At 32.9% G+C, this 20,854-nt stretch overlaps 3 protein-coding genes across 6 annotated transcripts; 1 reads left to right on the forward strand and 2 right to left on the reverse strand.

The window, feature by feature from the left end:
* Positions 1-1,410: 1,410 nt before the first annotated feature.
* LOC122534081 (myotubularin-related protein 13) lies at positions 1,411-10,747 on the reverse strand. Its single transcript, XM_043664383.1, has 21 exons — positions 10,075-10,747; positions 9,737-9,822; positions 9,379-9,666; positions 9,083-9,302; positions 8,766-9,007; positions 8,382-8,687; positions 8,120-8,297; positions 7,835-8,039; positions 6,140-7,741; positions 5,881-6,074; positions 5,420-5,818; positions 5,128-5,344; positions 4,830-5,031; positions 4,609-4,754; positions 3,676-4,521; positions 3,423-3,570; positions 3,179-3,324; positions 2,887-3,113; positions 2,576-2,782; positions 2,432-2,514; positions 1,411-2,358 (listed from the first exon to the last, which is right to left on the reverse strand). The coding sequence occupies exons 1-21, from the start codon at positions 10,172-10,174 to the stop codon at positions 2,266-2,268; spliced, it is 6,135 nt and encodes a 2,044-aa protein (XP_043520318.1). The 5' UTR covers positions 10,175-10,747; the 3' UTR covers positions 1,411-2,265.
* Positions 10,748-11,130: 383 nt separating this feature from the next.
* LOC122534082 (peptidyl-tRNA hydrolase 2, mitochondrial-like) lies at positions 11,131-12,102 on the forward strand. 3 transcript variants are annotated; one of them, XM_043664386.1, is made up of 4 exons: positions 11,131-11,264; positions 11,373-11,544; positions 11,629-11,808; positions 11,882-12,102. In XM_043664386.1, exons 2-4 carry the CDS (start codon positions 11,398-11,400, stop codon positions 12,062-12,064), a joined length of 510 nt encoding a protein of 169 aa, XP_043520321.1. In that variant the 5' UTR covers positions 11,131-11,264; positions 11,373-11,397; the 3' UTR covers positions 12,065-12,102. The 3 variants fall into 3 exon arrangements, with proteins under 3 accessions (XP_043520321.1, XP_043520319.1, XP_043520322.1); XM_043664384.1 differs by having other exon boundaries at positions 11,136-11,269; positions 11,376-11,544; XM_043664387.1 differs by having other exon boundaries at positions 11,139-11,269; positions 11,376-11,544; positions 11,632-11,808.
* A 259-nt stretch (positions 12,103-12,361) lies between these two features.
* Positions 12,362-20,747, reverse strand: LOC122534079 (tetratricopeptide repeat protein 28). 2 transcript variants are annotated; one of them, XM_043664381.1, is made up of 16 exons: positions 20,520-20,747; positions 20,314-20,379; positions 19,684-19,941; positions 19,214-19,616; positions 18,577-19,134; positions 18,167-18,462; positions 17,615-18,080; positions 17,127-17,534; positions 16,683-17,060; positions 15,832-16,612; positions 15,087-15,757; positions 14,511-15,013; positions 14,075-14,437; positions 13,762-13,999; positions 13,474-13,692; positions 12,362-13,407 (listed from the first exon to the last, which is right to left on the reverse strand). In XM_043664381.1, exons 2-16 carry the CDS (start codon positions 20,335-20,337, stop codon positions 12,770-12,772), a joined length of 6,204 nt encoding a protein of 2,067 aa, XP_043520316.1. In that variant the 5' UTR covers positions 20,338-20,379; positions 20,520-20,747; the 3' UTR covers positions 12,362-12,769. The 2 variants fall into 2 exon arrangements, with proteins under 2 accessions (XP_043520316.1, XP_043520317.1); XM_043664382.1 differs by lacking the exons at positions 20,314-20,379; positions 20,520-20,747 and having other exon boundaries at positions 19,684-19,771; positions 19,851-19,941.
* Between the last annotated feature and the right edge of the window lie 107 nt (positions 20,748-20,854).

Here is a 20,854-nt window from a genome sequence, read left to right on the forward strand (position 1 = left end):
TCGACGCTAGGCGCACAGCCACTTGCGGCTTGTGCAAGTTGGTGTTCGAAACTCGTACTCGAGGAACTATAGGTCGCTACAACCCTGTAGCGACCGATATATCTCCAAAATCTACAGTAACGCCATCTATACAATCATCCTGTCGAAAAGTACGATTCCTGTAAATCGACATTATAAATTGTAAATTGATAGTTTATTTATCACCATGGAAATGTTTACTGCCACTTATATATATTGTAGCCATAATAGAAAATCTTCATTCATTCGTTATTTCGTTATTTCGTCATTTCGTCATTTAAATTCTATTATGTAAACTTCATTAAATTATTAGTAATTGTATATTTTGTGATATTGGTATTTTTATATAAACAACAAAAATCAATTACGGAGTTATTTATTTATTTATAGCATTGTGATACAAATATAAATTATCACAATCGCTATAACCCTGTAGCGACCTATAGTTCCTCGAGTACGAGTTTCGAACATCAACTTGTACAAGCCGCAAGTGGCTGTGCGCCTAGCGTCGAAATCAATTGATATTCGATTAAGCAGAGTGCGGAACACCGCTAGGATGGGTGACCGTCCAGCCTAGCGAGTAGTTAGAACAACAAGTTGGGTAAAGGGTCGCTGCCATCAGCCCCACTGATGAGTCTAGGCAGCGACTCAAACGAAACGCACATCCTTTCCTCACCTTACCCGCATTACCATCCTGTATTATCCTCGCATCATCAACACTTTCAATCCCTTCAACCCCGTAAAACAGTGAAATTTTCATTTGCGAAAAAATCTAATTTAGCGAAATGAATTGTGAACTTTGGCGATTGTATTACTCTAATTAGACCCTTAGCTTTCTTTTCATACCCTATGTGACCCGTAAAATGCAGAAATAAATATTTTTATAAATAGTACCACTGAGTTACCGCTAGATGGCGCCACTATGTCCATTTCGTGACAATTCGCACTAATTAAGAGGAATAATTTGCAAACTTTTTTATATGCCTCCTTAAAATTTGGCTTCCTGCTTTCTTTCTATGTGCGTTTTGTCCTAGAAAAAACGTGTGTGTAAAAAGTTGCATTCTTTTTTTCATAGCTCGAAGGTTGCCTCGCACACTATTGCTTTCCTTGTCTAGCGTCATTAGACAAGGAGGGCACTAGCGTGCGACAAGGACAGATATATACGCGCGATAAACAAGGAGGGCGATAGCGTGGGACAAGGACAGACATATACGCGCGGTAGACAAGGAGGGCGATAGCGCACGACAAGGACAGACATATTCGCGCGGCAAAGAGGGCTACAGCTTGCGATAAGGACAACAATATAAATTAGTTCCAGCACCTATCCCAGGAGTAATCCACACGGTGCATGCTTAAAGTGTATAAATTTGAAATAAAAATTCACATTAGAACAAAGACACTTTAATAAATACAAAGCAATTTTCATTTTAATCCTTATTATTATAAAATTTGGAACATTATTTTTGAATATATATATATTTAAATTTCATAACGATATTAACAAAGTATCAAATGAACTGTGAGCACATAATGTTTAAAATATTTGTTACGTAATTTGTTTGTTTTAGTTGAATTTAAAATATTTCGTTTATCTGAAAATCTACATACATAATATGTGCAACGAGCATAAAAAAATAATATATTTCGTGCGAATAATACCATAAATAGAAGAATAACCATATACAACTCTTCTTCTAATTTCAATTTTACTAATAAACATAGTAGAATTACTGAACAAATATTATATGAGATTTCAAGAAGAAAATATATCCTTATTTTCGTTCGCATTCTATTTTTTAACAAGCAAAATCATAACTGTTCCAATTATAAGAGTAATACTAACAATATCATAATAATTCGCAGAATAGGTACTTCATTTAACATTTAAACATATTTTACGTTCTATTTATATTCATTTATACATATTAAAAACATAATGAACAAAATAAAAAAATTTAACGTTTACTTGAGTATATTATGATCTGTTATCTTCCAGTTGAAATAATTAAAACTTAACATAATTATATATAGTTACATTTATGTAATAACGCTATGTCAAAGATATGAGTACATCACATTCAATTTATGATACTGTTCAGTCCAACAATTGTTGGATTTGAAATATTTAAAGCAAATTACTGCAGTCTATAATACGTACTATTAGACTATACAATAGTATGTAACAAAATTAAAATCTGTTTTAATCTATCAGTCACTTGCACGATTTAAATTAGAGTTATAATCAAGCTACTGTAAGCACGCTTGGACTTTTTCGATCCATTCTTGCGCTGTTGCTGCATCGCCAGCACAAAAATTATATGTTCGTCTATTTGTACGAAGCTGTAAATATAAATATAGAAATTTCATTTTTGAAAAGATACTATAATAAAAAATAAAAAAACAAGATATTTACATCAAAGAATGATTTATCATCTGTTTTCTTTGGTGGTCCTGGCATTGGCTGAGCTGGAGTTACAGATACTACTTCAGCTAAATCTGCAAAATTATAAATATTTATAAATTTGTGTTACAGTATATTAAATTAATTTCCACATACCTATATATCCTTTACAATGAGAATCTTCCATGGCATCATAATATCTTAATTGATGTTTTATAGAATCTAATACGAACCACCTTTGTTTCCAACCTTTCAGCAAAGCACCTCGTTTATAAAGGTAACCTTCATGAGTTCTATTTTCAGCAACATTACTAGAGAATTGTTCGTAATATTGTTGCGAGGAAGTTTGTATTGTAGTAACACCTAGATATGAATTGTTAATATTATTAAATAATACAACAACAAATAACAGTGTTCAATAAAATACATCATAATTCACAAAAAGTTCATAGAGTTATAATTCGTACTTGAATTTACACTTCCATTATCACCACCGCTTCGCGTAAGTGTATGTGTTTGTAAATTGTCAGTTACTGTTTTATACTTCGTACAATTTTTTGGTACTGCATCAGCACACTTATCGTGACATACATGGCCACAATCTACACACCGTAAACCAGCTTTTACCGGTCCCCATAATACACCAGAACAAGCATCACAATGAGTTGGTGTAGCTGAATCTAATCTTTCGAATCTTTAAAAATATGAACGTGAAATTACTCAGCTTATTTTATTTTAAACAAAGTGACTAAAAATTACCTATGGGGATGTGCATAAACGGAGCCATCATTCCCTGAAGTACTCCCACTAGCAAGTTTGCCTCTTAAAAGTAACTCTAATGTAGAACGTTTATGAATCAATCGACCATGATATCTGACTAATGCAGTACTAAATGATGCATGCCTCTAAATATAGAATACAAAGAGATTATTAGTTTTACTTCATACATACATACATATATACATGATTACATCATTAAATAATTAGAATGTTTGTTACTAACAGCAAGTGAATCTGTATTTGGCAGTTCAAGTTTATCCCAAAGAACTTTCCATTTTTGTGGTAAATGACCCAATTCAGTTTCTAATCTATGAATCTCTTCCAAAAGATGAGAAAATTGATCGGGTACCATTGAACTTATACCATCATACCTATAATATATTATAATATAAATAAACCAATTCATATAAATAATATAAAGAAAAATATACATAAATAAAAAAAAGAAGAAAAATATAACATAAATTTAGTCTTACCCTTGTGTAACTACTTTACGATTACTTTTAACTACACCGTCAGCAGCTTCTGCTTCTTCCTCTTGTTGGGAATCTTGCTGTAATACCTCTAAATCATATGCAGGTCCATGAGCTAGTTCTTCTTCTAGATAGTATTGCCAAATATCGAGATTTGGCAAATGTGATACAGGTCTTAATACCACATTTTCAGTATTAGGAGTATACATGAAATTATAAAACAAGGGGCACCGTGCATGTTGCTTTTCAATATAATCAAATATACTTTGACCAAGATTACATCCTGTATTTGTTCCTGCTAATCTACCTCCAGGATAAATTGTTTCATCATCACTACCCGTATCTACACCTTTATGATGACTTGTTAATGATCCTCTTTTGTCTTCAACAGCAGTAATGCCACACTCTACTCTATCAAATTCGCAGTCCAATAAAAATGTACGAAAACGGCAAGAAACTGAATGATACGCTAAGAATTTTAAATAATATTCGTTGAATTCAAATGCTAATGGAAACTGTTTTTGAATTTGATGCACAATATCAAGAAACTGAAGAAAAGTGGGCGTAAAATTTGTAGTTTGAGAATTTGCTGCTAGATTACTTCTATGCCCAAATCTATGTCCAAATCCGAGCCATTCTTTTTCAATTAAGGTCCGAAAACCCTCAATAGTTCTATAATGTGGGTCAAGACATACTTGAGCAACAGAACACACTGTTGCTGTGGTATCCCAACCCTCCTCTAAACAAACAGCTACTGATGAGCCTTGAACATCCATTAAATCTATTACAGCACCAGCTAATTGCATTAAATTTTGAAGTTGTTGCAACCATTCTGAGTTTTCAATTAATCTAAAACATCAAATATTATTTGTCAGAAATTATCGTATTTAATAAAATCATATTTCTTCTAAATAAATAATAAAAAATTATACATACTTATAAAAACTTTGATCAGGTTCTACATTTGGAGAGCTGGGAACACAGGCGCGCATAAGTTTTTTAAATGCAGCTTTAGTATGTCTTACATCGTAATATTCCACTGGAATGAAGTCTGTTTTTGGCGCTGATTCCGCTTTAACACCCTTTTTTATTCAAACGATTAATTACTATTACATTAAAATTACATCTAGAATAATTTTAAATTAAAATTATCTTACCTTCATATGAGCTTTTTCACCAAGAATATATAATGCAGCACGTTGGAAAGTATGAACACATTCAGTACCGCTGTCCGAATCTGCAGAATGTCTGACAGTTCCTCGTTGATGAACTGAAGTTAAAGAGACTTGGGAATTATGTCTTTTATCTTTTAATGAACCCCAACGACCAAAGTTCTTAGGTCCCTTACCTCCCGATGAACTAAAGTATAGAATAATATATATGTTACTTAACTAATTTATTATTTATCTCATAAAATTTTTGATATTAAAATGTTTGATATATATACGTACGTACCTTAATGTTCCAATAGCTTTATTAAATGGATTTCTTCGTGATTGTTCAGGTGTGGCATTGCGATCTTCAGCAGCTAATAATAAAGAATCAATACTAAGAGAACTATCAGACATTCCCCAAGCAGAACCTTGTCTTAATGCAGATAATGGAGTAGCAGCTACAAGAGCCATAATATATTTTTCTTGCTCTAAAGATGATGTGGTTTCTGAAGATGTTGCTAATAATATAAAACGACATTATAGTATAACATTATACAAAATTAAATGTGTTAAAACAATTTCTTAATAAATACCTTTTAAATTACCAGCGGATGCTGGATGAGCTTTTAACATGCCCATGACACCTTTTCCATGATAACCAGCACCTCTAATCAACAATGCTTTTGTTCTTGGATGTCTCCATGTAACAATAGGTATTCTATTGTGTCTGTAAAGTCGACAAAATCTACGAATACTTTCATCTGATACTGATGAGGGAACTATAAGAAGTGCAGGATAACTTCTGCAGATCATATAGGCACAATTCACAGAAGATAATCGAAATGGTTCGTTTCTACGATTGTTGTGTGGCCCATTTGAATATAATCCTAATCGATACCAATCTCTGACATAACTACGTTCCGATAAACGTTCTAAAGTTTTAGCATCCGTTGGCGGCTGAGTTACAATACCAGGAATTTCGAAATCATCTACTATAAAAGTTGTAGAATATCAAGATTATTAGAATATCAAGAATGTTAAACATTTAACTTACCACTAAGATCATCATCATGACTTAAATCATTATTATCCGTTACTGGTAAACTCATTCGACCAGGTGATGTCATATATTTATTATTACTGATTATATTCATATTTGGCAAGACATATTTTTGTCTTTTAGACGACTGCTTTGGTTTAAAACCAGCTTTACGTGCGGTCTTCAAAAGTGTTTTCTTAGCAAACCCTCTACAAGATTTATTTTATTGTAATATATGACAAATACGAAAGGATTCAAATAAAAAGTTACATACTTAAGAGTAGCATTTTTTTCCTTTCCTTTATGATGTGCAGTCTGAGTAACTAATATTTGTCCATTGAAAGCAAAATGATGAAAAATATGTGGTGGATACCGAGCTTTATGGACTAATTTTCGTAAAGTTTCAATATTCTCAGGTGTAACTTCTTCATCAAAAGCCAATTTTATCAATTGAAAAGTACATGATCGTAATTGAAGACCTTCTTGCAAACATTGATCTAGATGTGCTAAATGCTGCACAGCAACCCTCTTTTCTTTAGTTAAAGATGTTACAGGAAAAGCACGCACTACTAATTGTTCACAAGCAAATGGATCACAAGGTATTCCTTTAAATACAATTCTATAATTAGTAAGAAAAATTGCTCCTTCTGCTGGTAAAAGTGGTGGTATCTTTGGTAATCCTGCCGAACTTTCTTCTCTGCCATCTGGTAAAAGATAAACACGCAAACCATCCATAATAACTTCTTCACCAGGTAACATATTAGGCGTCAGAATTTTAGGTTTCTGTATTGGAGGTAATCTTTTGCTTTCTCTATGTATTGCTTCAAGAGTTTCAATATGCATATGAACAACGCCAGGAACCATTTGATGTAAACATCTAACATGTTCAGCACTTACACCTCCTTCAGTACAAACACGATCTACAAATCGTGAAACCATCCGAATAACAGCACTACCAGTTTCCCCAGGATCAGTTTCCTCAAAACCAGACTCTGCATCACCACTATCGCTTGCTACGCTATTTGTAATACTATTACTTGCTCTTTCATCATCATAAATATTATCTTGACGATGTGTTTTTGCCCCTATGTCTAATGGAACCAATAAATAAACCATCCTATTTGCATAATGAATTGCTTGACTATACATAGTACTTTCTTCACTTGCAATAAGTTCCTTTTGTTTTTCTGGATCGATTGTTGGCCAAATCCTCATTTGTTCAGCAGCTATTTCAAGAGCTGATGGTTCTTGAATTTGATAAATTGAATATCGATCACGAAATGGAAATTCCTTGCCATCGCGTGGACTAATAGGACTTAATATACCATCATTTATAAGCCGTGGTGGAGAATTTTCACCAGGAAGATATAAACGCTTGATATCTTTCTGAACGTCCAAATAGAAAGCATCTTCCCAAAATTGTTGATTTTGCCATACAGGGTGTTCTTGAATACAAGTGTAAGCAAATTGAATTACTCCTGTACAAAGTTTTCTGCAAAATGCTGTAGCAAGGGGAAGAAGTGCAGCAGCAACTCCATGCTCATCCATGGATGAATCGTCTTGTAATGCACAATTCATTAGCCGAACTACAAGATCAAATTGTTGATGTTCTAACATGGCTTTGTTTCCAACAACATGCTGTGATAATTCCATGCAAAGTGCTAAACGAGCAGCTTTGCTTTTCAAGGCTCTTAAAACAGCTGGAAATGTTTTACGGGCATCAGATATTTTATTCTCAAATATACAATTTATACAGTTACGCAGAACTTCCAGTCTACGTGCAGAATTGCTAACCAAATGTCTAGTATCATGAACAAATGAAATATGTGGACCCATAGGTACAATACGAGGCTGTGACGGTCTTAATGATGATAATCTGTACAAAAAATGTTGAGTGTAAGTATAAAATATTATAGTTAAGATAACTGATATAAAATATGATATATAAAAATATAATTCTAATACAAACCTAACTTTAAGATTATTTTTGGCAAGACCTTCATCTATAATTGCTTGAACTTGTTCTGGATTAATGCGCGGTAAAAGTGGTTGATGTATTCTAGCAAATGCCCCTTCAGGTGGTTTTAAAATTTTTTGTACATATGGTTGTGGATTTGGATTTTCATTTGTGTACAATTGTTGTGCTAATTCTTGAATATGTGTTAAAATAAGTCCTAATATCGAAATAATATTTATTGTAAATATTTTATATGTTTCGTTATTATTAACTGTATGTTTCATTAGTATTACTTACTATGATCTTGTGCTTCTTGTTTTAACTGATCACTTAAATTATTATACAACTCATCCCATACATCACAAGGCCTCCACGGTGGTCCCCTTTCTGCAATAAAGGAAGTAAAAAACATACAATCCAGAACTCTAGTTGTAAAATCACAATCCGTTAAGCCACGTTCTCCTAAGAAAGCTGCCTAGAAATAAAAAGTATAATTTACATGTTTTTCTTGTATCTATATACACTGTGAAGTGTAATAAAACGAATAATAATTAAAAACCTTATGAAATGTTATGACAGGTTTAGGATGAATCCTTATTAATGTTAGGCAGCTCCTATATCCTTGCAATAGTTGAGCAAAAGTTCTCATAAAAACTGCTCGTAATTCTTTATCTAACATAGGAGAGTGAGGAGCTCTTGTTGCAAGTGGTGGGAAAGCATAATCTGCACAGGCCAATTCTGGTTGTAATACTAAAGATAACGCATCTTGTGTTTGTGAAAGAAGTGGTTCTGGAAGTAATGGAAGTGCAACCCCGTCTGGAACCATAATAGAACCTCCATCCAAATCAGCAACTATTACATCCATCTGTAAAAGGATATAACATTTAATAAATAATACAATAGAATTAAAGATAATATCATATAACTCTGTTAAACATCTTACAAGTTCTGCAACTTCATGTTTCAGTGAACTATGTACACCCATTATAAACGGAGTAGGTGTACTGAGTACTTCAACTAAAGCTGCTGGTAAAAGAGGAATGTAAACATGCGTATATCTAAATGGATACATTAGTGCAGTAAGAGCACGACATCCTTCAGTTAATCGTGAGTAACTTGCAGAATGAAAAAGTATTTTATGTTCTGTCATAACAGCACAGAATAATACTAGTACATTACGGATTCCTATAAAATATAAATATACTTTAGTGAAAAATATGTACAAAAGTATATTTATAATAATAGCTGTTTTACTCTTACCTAGTTGTTGAAATAAAAGATTTACACTACTGTGTGTTATTGGAAGGGAAGGACTAATTGGAGGTTGAAGTGCTTGACGATCACCTGCACCAATGCTAAATCTTACTTGAGGCCCACCAGCGGGTGGTACTTGTATACAACCTAATATGTTTCCTACTAGAGTTTCTAATGGTATTCCAAGATTTTCTACATACACTGTATATATAATACCAAGGCAATTCTGAATCAACAATATAAAAATATTGTTACACGTAGAAATATAATCATGTTTTTAAAATACATGAAATGTTACATACTCTGAAAGTTTCAATGTAATCAAGTCTGGAAACCAGCACCAGACATTTAGGTGCATACATAATGCTGTGATGTGCAATTGCGGGTATTGTTCTAACCAAGGAACGACTATCACCATCTACAGGATCTTCTTCTTCATCTACAGGCTTACTTGGCAAAATAGATACTGTTTCATTAAAACACATGCAAGCACAATAATGACGATTTGCATCAATATCAGTTAAAATAGATACAAAAAATCGTGGTTCTTGTCTTTCTGTAGATAAGGCCCATCCTTGTGGCTGACAAAACTACAAAGAAAAAAAATTAATTTAAGAAAAATTATATAAGACGTAAAAATATAATAAAGAAAAATCTTACCCATTCTATGCCTTCTATAAATGGTGTATCCGACCAATCCTTTTCTGGAAATCTTTGTAAAATGATTCCATTACTTATACCCCCTCCTATAAACATAAATAATATTATACATTGTATTATACTTTAATAAACAGTATTAATTTCGTAAACGTATATAATTTAGTAACATACAAATAAAAATCTTTGTCAAAAATATTTTTGAATAATATTATTCATTGAACATATATATTCAAAATATTTATTATAAAATGATTACTTATTGTTATACATATTAAATTTGTATCAATAATGTCGATATATTTTTTTAAATATAACTTCTGTTAAAAATAATAACTTACTCTCTTTTTCGTGGTCGTAGCCGACCACAACAAAGTAGTCGGCTAACCGAGACATTTCGGTATACTCGTGGGGGTTCGTGGGGGTGATAGCGCCCAACATCCCACGTAGATTTTAATACACGTGATTTCATGGACCGTATCCTACCAAGCAACAATCAACTACCTTGTGTCAACGTTACACATAAATACGCATCAATATGTAAATTAATTGAAAAATATTAAAAGCATTCTTGAATTTTATACTTTTTCATTCAAACAACACAGATTTCAGATTAAAGCACCAAAAAACATGATATCGTCATAAGTACATTTAAAAAATTTTATTCCGTTCGAAAAGCAAATTTCAAACGGTGGTTGAAATTTTATAAGCATCACCACGCACCGTTGAGAGGAGATACTTCACATTCGTTATGTTTAGAAAATGAATTCATCCGTCATAAAAGCAGGCAATATTTCATTTATTTTATAAAACACAATATGATGCCACACCCCGAAGCTTTAATCCATAACCTTCCAAACTCAAGCGCCACATTGGGTGTTTGTTGAACCGCGTATGAACCAAAACGCGCCACAGATATACAAACGAAGAAACGAATGCGCCGTAATTCGCATTTAATTTTACTTTTTTTTTGTCTTCTGCTTGGGTCACTGAGAATACTTTAAATCTGAAAACATTCGCATTATTAGAGGCGCACTTCGCTGTAACTTTGTAGCGCGTTCATAGTGAAATTATTGCACAACAGATGCATGTGTAATAATCTATACAAACATACAGAATATTTTCTTTTCAAATTTATCAAACAGTTTTATATTTTGAATAAAATATAAAAATATATAATACCTAGGACATGAAATATTTTTTGAGTCAATCAAAAATTCATGTATGTATTTGTGAGTGCGTGTATAAGTTATATATTACTTTTTTATTGAATTTATTGTAAATGTTAAAAAAATATATTATTTTATGTATTTTTGAAAATAAGTTAAAATTTAATGCAATACTTCATAGTTTACAATTGGTGCACTATGTACATTGTGTGCTATATGATATACTATTACGTATATATTGTATATGTTCAAAAATGATACTTAACCTTTTAGAAGCTAGTACATGGAGCAACAACCTAAGTTTTGTTCATATCAAAATAAAAAATTAATGTAAGAAAACATACGTTTTATGAAATTTTTTTTTTATGTAAGTACCTTTTTTATTTATTTTAAAAATTAAATTTTTTGTGAAAAATTAAATAAATTTTAAGTTTATGGCTATTTGTAATTTATGATAATGTGATATTTTACAGAATTTCAATAAGCTTGTGCAAGATGGATGAAATAATTCTTAAAGTCACTGATGCAAAGGTAGGATTCAGTATTGCAGCAATAATAGGTTACTGTTTATATAAAATAATAGCGGGAAGAAGTAGAAAAAGATTGCAATTGTTTAATAATGATAGTAACGTCAATGACATAGTAAGTAAAATTAAAATTTATTTATACTTCTGTATAATTAATATAGTAAATTCACAAAATAAAAATAATAACTTTTAATTTTAACAGATGAATTCAGATAATTACAAACTTATTTTAGTTATCAGAACTGACTTAAAAATGGGAAAGGGAAAAGTTGCAGCACAATGTGCTCATGCTGCCGTTGCGGCTTATAAAGCAGCTGAAAACTATCCTGAAATTTTACATGCTTGGGAAAAATGTGGACAAGCCAAAATTACTGTTAAAGTATTATGTTTAATATTATTATTTTAAGTTGAAATTTATGTTGAAATTTTTACTAAATTAACAAAACGCTTAGGTGGATAGTAATAGTGCATTGAAAGAAATAGCAAAACAAGCTAGAGCTGTAGGACTTTTGGCAAATACAATAAAGGATGCTGGACATACACAAGTAAAGCCAGGAAGCAGAACAGTATGTGCTATTGGTCCAGGTCCAGCTAAATTGATAGATCAAGTAACAGGTCATTTAAAATTGTTTTAATAATTCACAAAATAAAGGTATTTTAATTTTTTAACTAACTTTTAAGTGTATTTTATTTTAACTTAATTCTTGATGCTTTACTGATTATTAAATTTTTATTCATATGCTAAAAGATAATTAAGTACAATAATTTCATATTTTGTCGATGATGTAAGTATAAATATATACACATAATTTTTATAAAATGATGCATAATTTTATAAAAAAATGCATCAATATATTCGAAAATGAAAAAGTATAATCTTTTAGTTTAATGTTTTATACAAATTTGATTATTAATTTGAAATATTACTTCAGTCACTGATCGCACTATATAAAATAAATTTCATTTAATAAATTTAAATATAACATATATGAACAATCTCCATTTTAATGGTAATATAATACACTTTTGCATTAAGAAACACGGGTATAGCATTAGGTGCCATTGTATGTAGTTTAATTAGTTTAGTTATTGAATTTTATTATCAGTGTAAGTAAATGGCATTTATTGATATTTATATTTGGAAATATATTATGCAAAAAATTCATAATTAGAGTCATATTGTAATAAAATAAGCAATTATTGTAAATTATTCCCAGCTCGAATCACAAAAAATTAAAAATTTGTTTCCAATAAAATATCTTCCATTCTTTGGTACCTCGTGCTATTACTTTCATTTATAATTATTTTCATTTAATGTTTATAAATAATATATAAATAATCTACACTGGAGGAGGAGGTGCTTTCCGATGTATTTTGTTAGAGCTGGTAGCACTACATTGTGACTCAGCAATAGATCTACCATCAGCTTCATCTCTTCGACATAATTCTTCGTTTTGCATCCAATTTTGAGTTTGATTATGATTTGTTCGCGTTGATTGATTTTCTTCATTTCCAGTCACAGAACCTACTTCTTCTAATAATTTTGACAAAGATGGTGCCAATCCTAATCCTAAATTTCGCTCATGGTATACATCTGAAATTGTAGGCGTTAATTCACGTGTTAAACTAGTGAGTGATGTGGCTACGTTTCTTAAATTTTGATTATGTGTTTCTGCAGGTTGTGTAGAATCAGCCTGAGAACAAATATCATCAGTTGTTGTAGGATGACGAGGTTTTCTTGGAGAATTGGATCCAATTTCTGTTCGTACGCTTAATCTTTCTAGTACTGTTGCTGGTAAAGGTGGTAATGGTTGTCGTCTTAAAACTGTTGCATGACCATTATCCCAATCTGTTACTGAACTGCTTGAACTAGATCCTGGTCTTATACTTTGATCTGGGTAAAGATTTCTGATACGTGTTTGATGATTCAAATTGAGTGCTACGGGAGGACTAGGAGTGAAAGCAACATCTGATTCACCTATAAAACATATGCATATCATTATAACATTTACTTAAATTTTAGTTTTAGTTGAATTATATATACCTCCACTATTTTGACATGGTTGTCGTGATGTAGAAATTGGAACATTTGGTGGTTCCATAGTTTTCCCATCAGGTTCACCTCGATGTCGAACATAATTTGCAAATGCACCTCCTAATCTAGGCCGTTCTATGACATTTTTTTCAATATGAGTAACAGAAGCTAAACTTTCCATTGAACTACTAGAATCTAAAGTCAAACTTTTAGGTGCTTCTTGGGTATCTAATGACATAATTAGGATTTAGATATGATATATTTATATTTTTATTTATATTATCACTTCAGACTTACCAAATAAAGCTAAAAGAGCTTGAAGAGCAAATTGAACAGCTCTTCGTGATGCTTGTTTTCCTGTTCTTAATGTCACTTCTGATTGACCAACTTCCATGAGATCAAAGCCCAAACTTGCAAATAATTCATGAGATCCTGATGCTCTCCATACTTGTACTGGCAATGTAACTTCTTGACCTTCTGTTGCACACGCAGCTCTTCTCATCGCAGCAATGACATCTTCTGCTGCTTCTGGTACCTATAATAAAAAGTGCTTTAATATGTATAATCAATTATTAATTCTTAACAATATCAGAATAAATTCCTTTATTACTTGCAACAATCTAGCAAGTGCATGCAATGATGATGGCCCCAATCCCAATAATGCTTGCAAACTTGCACTACATCTTGTTAATCTTTCTTCTGGATCACTTTGTGGAAAAAATACAGAAGATGGTATTCCGTTTCCAGCAGGTTCAAATCTAAAACCTACTGACATTAAAAGTTCTCGCCAACCAGTGGCTGCTCCCACTTTATTTTCAATACTACGCTGAGTTGTGTACATAGCATTTTTTTGTCCACGGTGTATTCGCTGTAATGATTTTTCTACTAAATGAAGTGTTACACGTAATGCATCACGACTTTGTTCAGGACCACCACGTAGTAATTCAGCCAATGCTTGTCCCATTAAAGCAACCTAAATATAGATTTGAACAAATCTATATGTACATATGAATTCTTAAATTTAATAAATTTTTTAAGATTCATACCTTGTTTGACAATCTTGCATCTCCTCCGATAAGTAACCAACCAGCCCAATTTGCAGGATGCGCGAAATGTCTTGTATGTTGAACTGTTTGCATAGCTTCTGCCAATGCTCTCGATGCTCTAGCACCTTGTAACATAGCACTATAAAATGCTCGTAATAATATACTACCAGCTGTAGGTGGAACTGCCCACATTCCTATTAGTACACATTGTGCTCCTGCATTTAACAAAGCTTTGGCTAAATTTTGTACGCCGTCTGACGTACAAGTCGTATTTTCTGTACTATTCCATCCGTGGCCGCTGGATATTACAACTAAACGAGCAGCTATTCTTAGTTTTGTAATATCTGAATAGCTTAGCAAATATTCTGGTCTTACAGAAGGATCTTCACAAGGATCTGCAGTTAATGCTAAACTTGCAGAATTCCAAAAAACTGGTACTGTTAAATGTACACATTCTGCATCAGGTAAAGATCTTAAAACAGTTGATCTCGTTGCTTCTGTCCCTATCAGTAAAAATAATGAAAATTATTTATTTAATTATTTACTTAATCTAATTAAATTTATGGTGATACCTACCAGTTAAAGCACGGGCTTCTAATAATTCAGCAACAATTTCAGATTCTGTTTCAGTAGAAGCAACACTTTCAGACCATCTATATTCTTCCCTAATTTCTTCAGGAAGAACAGGATTTCCGGCAACTAGCGCAGCTACTGTTGCACCTCCTTCTGGTATAGGAGTCTTTGATCGCTTTTTTAAAGCTGCAAGAGACGGTACTACTAATAAAGAAAATCTTTCACATAAATAATCTTCTCCAGGGTTTGATTGTAAAGCTGGAAGTGGTGCCAAATATAATGACTTCTCCACTACCATAATTAATTCCTTTCTTGCTGGTGGCAAAAGATCTTCAAAAGGTGCTAAAAGTAAATCGTAAAGTACTTGAATTGGCAATGGTGATTGCCATGTGGGTCCTTTGGTTCCTCGCCCCCATCGAGCACTTCCTGCTCGTGAACTAACTGAACCCACACTAAACAGACTGCTTAAACTGTATGAACTAGCATTAAGATGATGTCCTCTCGATGGTATTTTTGTTTCTTCAACAAGTTCATTTGTTTCATCTAAAAGAGCTTCTCGTGCTTGTAAAACTCGTTTCTCTAATCCTATACCATCATCCAAACTAGTAGAATGAAATCGTAATAATCCCCGGCCAGGAGCTAAGCACCAAGCATGTAATTCACATCCTACTTCACTGAAATGTTATTTAATATTTACTACCTGTATCATGGAATTACAATTTTTCATTTTTTCGTTATTGGTAATTACCTATAATATAAAATAACTCCACGTTGTCTATCAATAATTTCGGAATAATGCGCAGCATCATCCAAACAATTACTTTTAGTTCGTCTCGATCTTTCTGCCCAATTTAGAGCTTCTTCAGCTCTATTTAAACTGATTAGTACTTTTTGTAACATTCTATACGTTTCTGATAATAATTCAAATTTGTTTGGCTGTCCACAAATAAGAGTTGAAGAAATACCATCTAATGATTCTAATAAATTTGCCGCCTTTTCTAAATGCTCAACAGCAATAACTGCTTCTCCTGCTTCCCAATGAACAAGACCAAGTCTGTGTCTTAATCTAGCTGCTTCTTCTCTTCTTCCTAATCCTTCAGATAACGATAATCCAGATTGTAAGTAACTCAAAGCTCGTGATAGGTCACCACATAAATGATGAAGTCGACCTAAACTGGAAAATGCAGCTGCTCTTGCAGGTTGATCTCCAGCTGCTGCTGCAAGACTCAATGATTGTTCTTGTAATCTTATTGCTTCTTCAAATTGTCCCAAAGCTTCTTGAGTAACACCTAAATTTGCACAAGCTCTAGCTTGTAACCCAGCTGCATCTAAAGCTTCGGCAATTGAAAGTTCCAATTGATGATGTCGTAATGCAGAATTTGGATCGTCCATTAATAAATGAACAGCCCCTAATCCACTAGCAGCTTCTGCTTCAGCAGCTTTATCTCCAAGTCCTCTAGCAAGAGCTAGTTGATGTGATAAACAACTAACAGCTTGTTCGTGGTTGCCTAATGCAGCATGTACTCGACCTATAATTGAGATTAATAATTTATAATACACACAAAGAAAAATTAAAAAGAAGTTTTAAAATATAGCTACCTAAATCTCCATAAGCAGCGCCTCTCGATTCTGGACTATCAACTTCATGTGCAGCCACTAATCTTTTTTCAAAACAAACTAGAGCATCTTGTAAATTTCCAGTTGCTTCCCGAGCTCGACCTAAACCTCGATATGCTCGTTCTTGTTCTCTAATACTTTTCAATTTCGTAGCAGCTGCTAATTGTTGCTCATGACATTTAATAGCTTCCTCTGGATCTCCTAAAGCTTCATAACAATCGCCTAAATTACCAAGTGCTCTAGCTTTATTCAGTAGAGCTGTGCCTGTGGTTAATGGTTCCAAAGTTGCTAACTGTTGTTCAAAGTATCCAATTGCATCTTCATAATGTGCCATGTTAAGTCTAGCTATTCCTAAATTTCCTATTTAAAGAAAAGGTAGTAAGTATTATTATTGTAAATTCAAGTTTAGATATAAATATAATTCACCTAAAGCTTGCGCTTCAACCCCTGAGTCGGCTAATTCTTTTGCTCTTTCAAGTTGTTCCTGATAACATTTTACTGCGTGAGTGTATTGACCTAGTGCCATATGGACTGCTCCTAAATTCCCATGAGCTCTACATTCGCCACGTAAATCACTAGCTTCTTGTCTTAAAGTTAGTTCTTGAGTATGAAATCCTAATGCTTTATCAAGATTTTTTATTGTCCGATGTGCAATACCTAAAGCTCCATAAGCAGCAGCTTCTAAACTGCGATCACCTGCTTGTCGTGCTAAATTTAATTGTCGTTGATGCATTTTTATCGCTTCTTCAGCTTCACCAAGACGTAAAAGACAATCACCAATATTTCCCAAAGCACGAAATTTTCCAGCTAAATGTTTAGTCATATGCGCAATAGCTACATACAAAAATAATTGATTAATATTAAATATATTAACATTTTTTAAATATGAATATGTAAATGAAAGACATTCTTACCCAAATAATATTTTTGACATTCTAGTGCAGTATCTAAATTTTCAAGAGCTAAATGTGCTAATCCCAAATTACAATAAGCTCTACCCATCCCAGATTTATCTTGTAAATCTTTAGCTAACGCTAAATCTTGGTCATAATATCTAACAGCTTCACGATGATTGCCTAAACAATAATGAGCATAACCTAAGAAATGGCATGCTTTAGCTTCTCCTTCAACATCATGTAACTCCTGAGATAACATAAGATAATTTTCATAATATGGGACGGCCTCTTCAAATCTACCACGGGATGATAAGCAATTGGCAAGATTGAGTAATGCACATGCTTCACCAGCTGTATCTTTTAATTCGCGTGCTATAGCTAAATGAGCTCTATAATGTCTTAATGCTGCTTCATGACCCTGTACAGCTTGATATGCTACTGCTAAATTCCCATGTGTACTAGCTTCTGAACTACGGTCATTGACCTATATTACACAGTAATTTTTATAATGTTTTATAATATAAATTTATTCTTAAATTTATTTTTTATTACATATCTTAAACAATTTACCTCTTTACTTATTGTTAATTCTTGTTTATGATATTTAATAGCTTGTTCATAATATCCTAATGCATTATAAGCATTTCCAATATTTCCATATGCTCTACCCATACCAGCTTTATCTCCTAATGATCTAGCAATTCCTAAATGAGCTTGATGTAATTTAAGTGCTGCTTCATGTTCACCAAGTAATTGATAAACTATACCTAAATTACTACATGCTCGTCCTTCAGCAACTTTATCCTTTGTAGCTAAAGCAACATCAAGTTGCCTTTGGTGCCACAGCTTGGCTTGTGCAAGATCGCCTAAATACAAATATTTTTATTTTGAAAAAAGTTTATTACACTACTGTTAACAATAATGTTAATTAGTAGTTAGTTTATTGAGTTTCTTATTATTGATTATTATAAAAAGTTCACCTGCACATCTTGCAGCATGACCCAATCCAGCATAAGCTCTCATTTCTATTGCTCTGTCACCGAGTTCTTGAGCTATTCTTAAAACATTTTCGTGATAAGCCATTGCTTGACCGAAGTTTCTACGATAATGATGAGATGAACCTAAATTACTGAAAGCTCTTGCTTCTTCTACACGATCTCCTAAGCGTCTTGCTATTCTCAAATGTTGTGTATGACAATCAACAGCACTTTCAAATTCTCCCATTGCTAAATAAACTGCTCCTACATTTCCTATTTCTCGAGCTTCCTGAAGTCGATCTCCCATTTGTTTTACTAATTGTACACATTGTTTATGAGATGCAAGTGCATTTGGTAAATCACCAATAGCTGTATAAACGTGACCCAGGCTAGTTAAAGCAGACGCTGCAGCCTGAGTATCTTTGCACTTCATAGCTAAAACCAATTGATACCTGTGTGCTGTTAAAGCTTCTTTAAAACTGCCCTTACTAAAATATGCTGAGCCCAAATTTCCGTGAGCTCGACATTCACCCTGTGTATCTCCTAAAGATCGTGCGACACCTATAAATATTTTTATTTAGAATATAAAGAAATACTCTAGTGATACATATTTATTATTTCATTTATTTTAAATATTTACCTAAATCTTGTTGCATATAATTGATAGCTTTATCTAAAGAATTTAATGCCCAATATGCGCTAGATAGAGCAGAAAATACAGAACCCCGTAATTTTAAACTACAAGAACCAATAGTTAGAGCAGCTTCTAATACCCCAGCTGCTGCTTTATACTGTCCTGCTCCAAGAAGTTCTTGACCAACAACAGAGATGACAACAAAAGAAGATTCATCAAGTTTCATTGCACGTAGTTGTTGAAATGTTGGTTCTAATGTTGCTCGCAATGGTGATTTTAAAGATGCTTCCACAAGACCAGACAAAAGTTGACAATTAGAAGGGTCATGTGCCAAACCTGTACTAAAGGCCACAAGAGCCTCTCCATGTCTTCCTAAACATTGTAAGGCTACTCCTTGACGGTAGTATGCCTAATACAGAGGTTGATTTTGCTAATTATTTGATTAGTAACAAGAAAAAAAAAGAAGAAACCATTACCTTTGGCCATTGAGGACTAAGTTCAGTAGCTCTAACTGCATCCTGAAGAGCAAGTGCAAATAAACCCATTTTGAGACGGGCAGCTGACCTGTTTGAATATAGCACATGGCTGAGTGGATCCAAAGCAAGAGCTTCTGTATACAAGCTTGCAGCAAGAGCATAATCACCATTTTGACATGCTGCATTGCTACGACGTACAGTTTCTAAAAACAATGATCTTGATCCAGCAGCCAAGGCCGACGTACCTTCGGGCTCCACCTTCAATATTTTATATATATATACATATATATATATAATTTGTTTATATAATATATATATAAGTATGATTCACTACATATATTTATTTTAAAATTATATTATGTATTATAATGATTAAAAATTTAAATAGCTATTTTCATTCATATTTTAGAGTTATTTCATTTTAACATTAATTATTAAAGTTAAAAAATATTATTTTATAAGAAATATATAATTTCGCATCAAAAAAAATATCAGACCATTTTATAATAACATAAAAAAATTTATAATAACATAAAAATAAAAAATATAAGATTTATAAAATTAAACGATTTTAATAATAAAGTATGATAGTAATATTCATCATCATATGCTGTAAATTCCTGTTATTACCTCAGAGATATCCCTATGAGACATTGCTTAAGACGAGCAGGTAGCATCCTCCTGGATGAGCATTATCTGCAGCAAGAGAGCTTCATTAGATAAGACCATACATTTTAGAGTATAAGACCTTTCTAGGTCTTCTCACACCACCTTTCTTTTCCTCGTTCACATTTATTTTCTATAAAATGCTGCTTTCAAACGCAGGCAGCACTTACCGGATACACGTTGAAATGAACTACTTTGTCCTAGTATAATCAAAATATTCGCTAGGATAGATGAATTGATTCGATTAATAAAAAAGGAGGGAGGAAGGCGTCTTAGGAGGGCACCCACTGCATTCCTCAGGCACAGCCATCTTGGAATGTGACCCCAGGCTCCCCCTTGGGCCCAGAGTGGGGCCGGCACTGTCTGCTCCTGTATCTTTGTATTATATTGGGTCTTACATGTATAGCTCATAAATTTACGCTGCTATGTACGTATATATACCTGGACTATGTACGTATAGAAATGAAGAATTCACTCATTGAAATAATATATGATACATAAGTAT

This window comes from Frieseomelitta varia, unplaced genomic scaffold (genome assembly GCF_011392965.1).
Source record: "Frieseomelitta varia isolate USP_RPSP 00005682 unplaced genomic scaffold, Fvar_1.2 scaffold_576, whole genome shotgun sequence".
Taxonomy (NCBI): Eukaryota; Metazoa; Arthropoda; class Insecta; order Hymenoptera; family Apidae; genus Frieseomelitta; species Frieseomelitta varia.

Bases quoted from the DNA above. Each gene is read 5' to 3' on its own strand.
- LOC122534082 (XM_043664386.1), top strand. From the start codon at position 11,398: ATGGATGAAATAATTCTTAAAGTCACTGATGCAAAGGTAGGATTCAGT. The intron at 11,545-11,628 runs GTAAGTAAAATT...TTTTAATTTTAA, and splicing joins ATAGTAACGTCAATGACATA to CAGATGAATTCAGATAATTA. The intron at 11,809-11,881 runs GTATTATGTTTA...CAAAACGCTTAG, and splicing joins AAGCCAAAATTACTGTTAAA to GTGGATAGTAATAGTGCATT.
- LOC122534081 (XM_043664383.1), bottom strand. From the start codon at position 10,174: ATGTTGGGCGCTATCACCCCCACGAACCCCCACGAGTATACCGAAATG. The intron at 8,040-8,119 runs GTAAGTAATACT...TTTCGATATTAG, and splicing joins ACAAGAAGCACAAGATCATA to GACTTATTTTAACACATATT. The intron at 5,819-5,880 runs GTAAGTTAAATG...CAACTTTTATAG, and splicing joins TCATGATGATGATCTTAGTG to TAGATGATTTCGAAATTCCT.
- LOC122534079 (XM_043664381.1), bottom strand. From the start codon at position 20,337: ATGTCTCATAGGGATATCTCTGAG. The intron at 15,758-15,831 runs GTAATTACCAAT...ATAACATTTCAG, and splicing joins GGAGTTATTTTATATTATAG to TGAAGTAGGATGTGAATTAC. The intron at 13,408-13,473 runs GTATATATAATT...TATGTTTTATAG, and splicing joins ACCATGTCAAAATAGTGGAG to GTGAATCAGATGTTGCTTTC.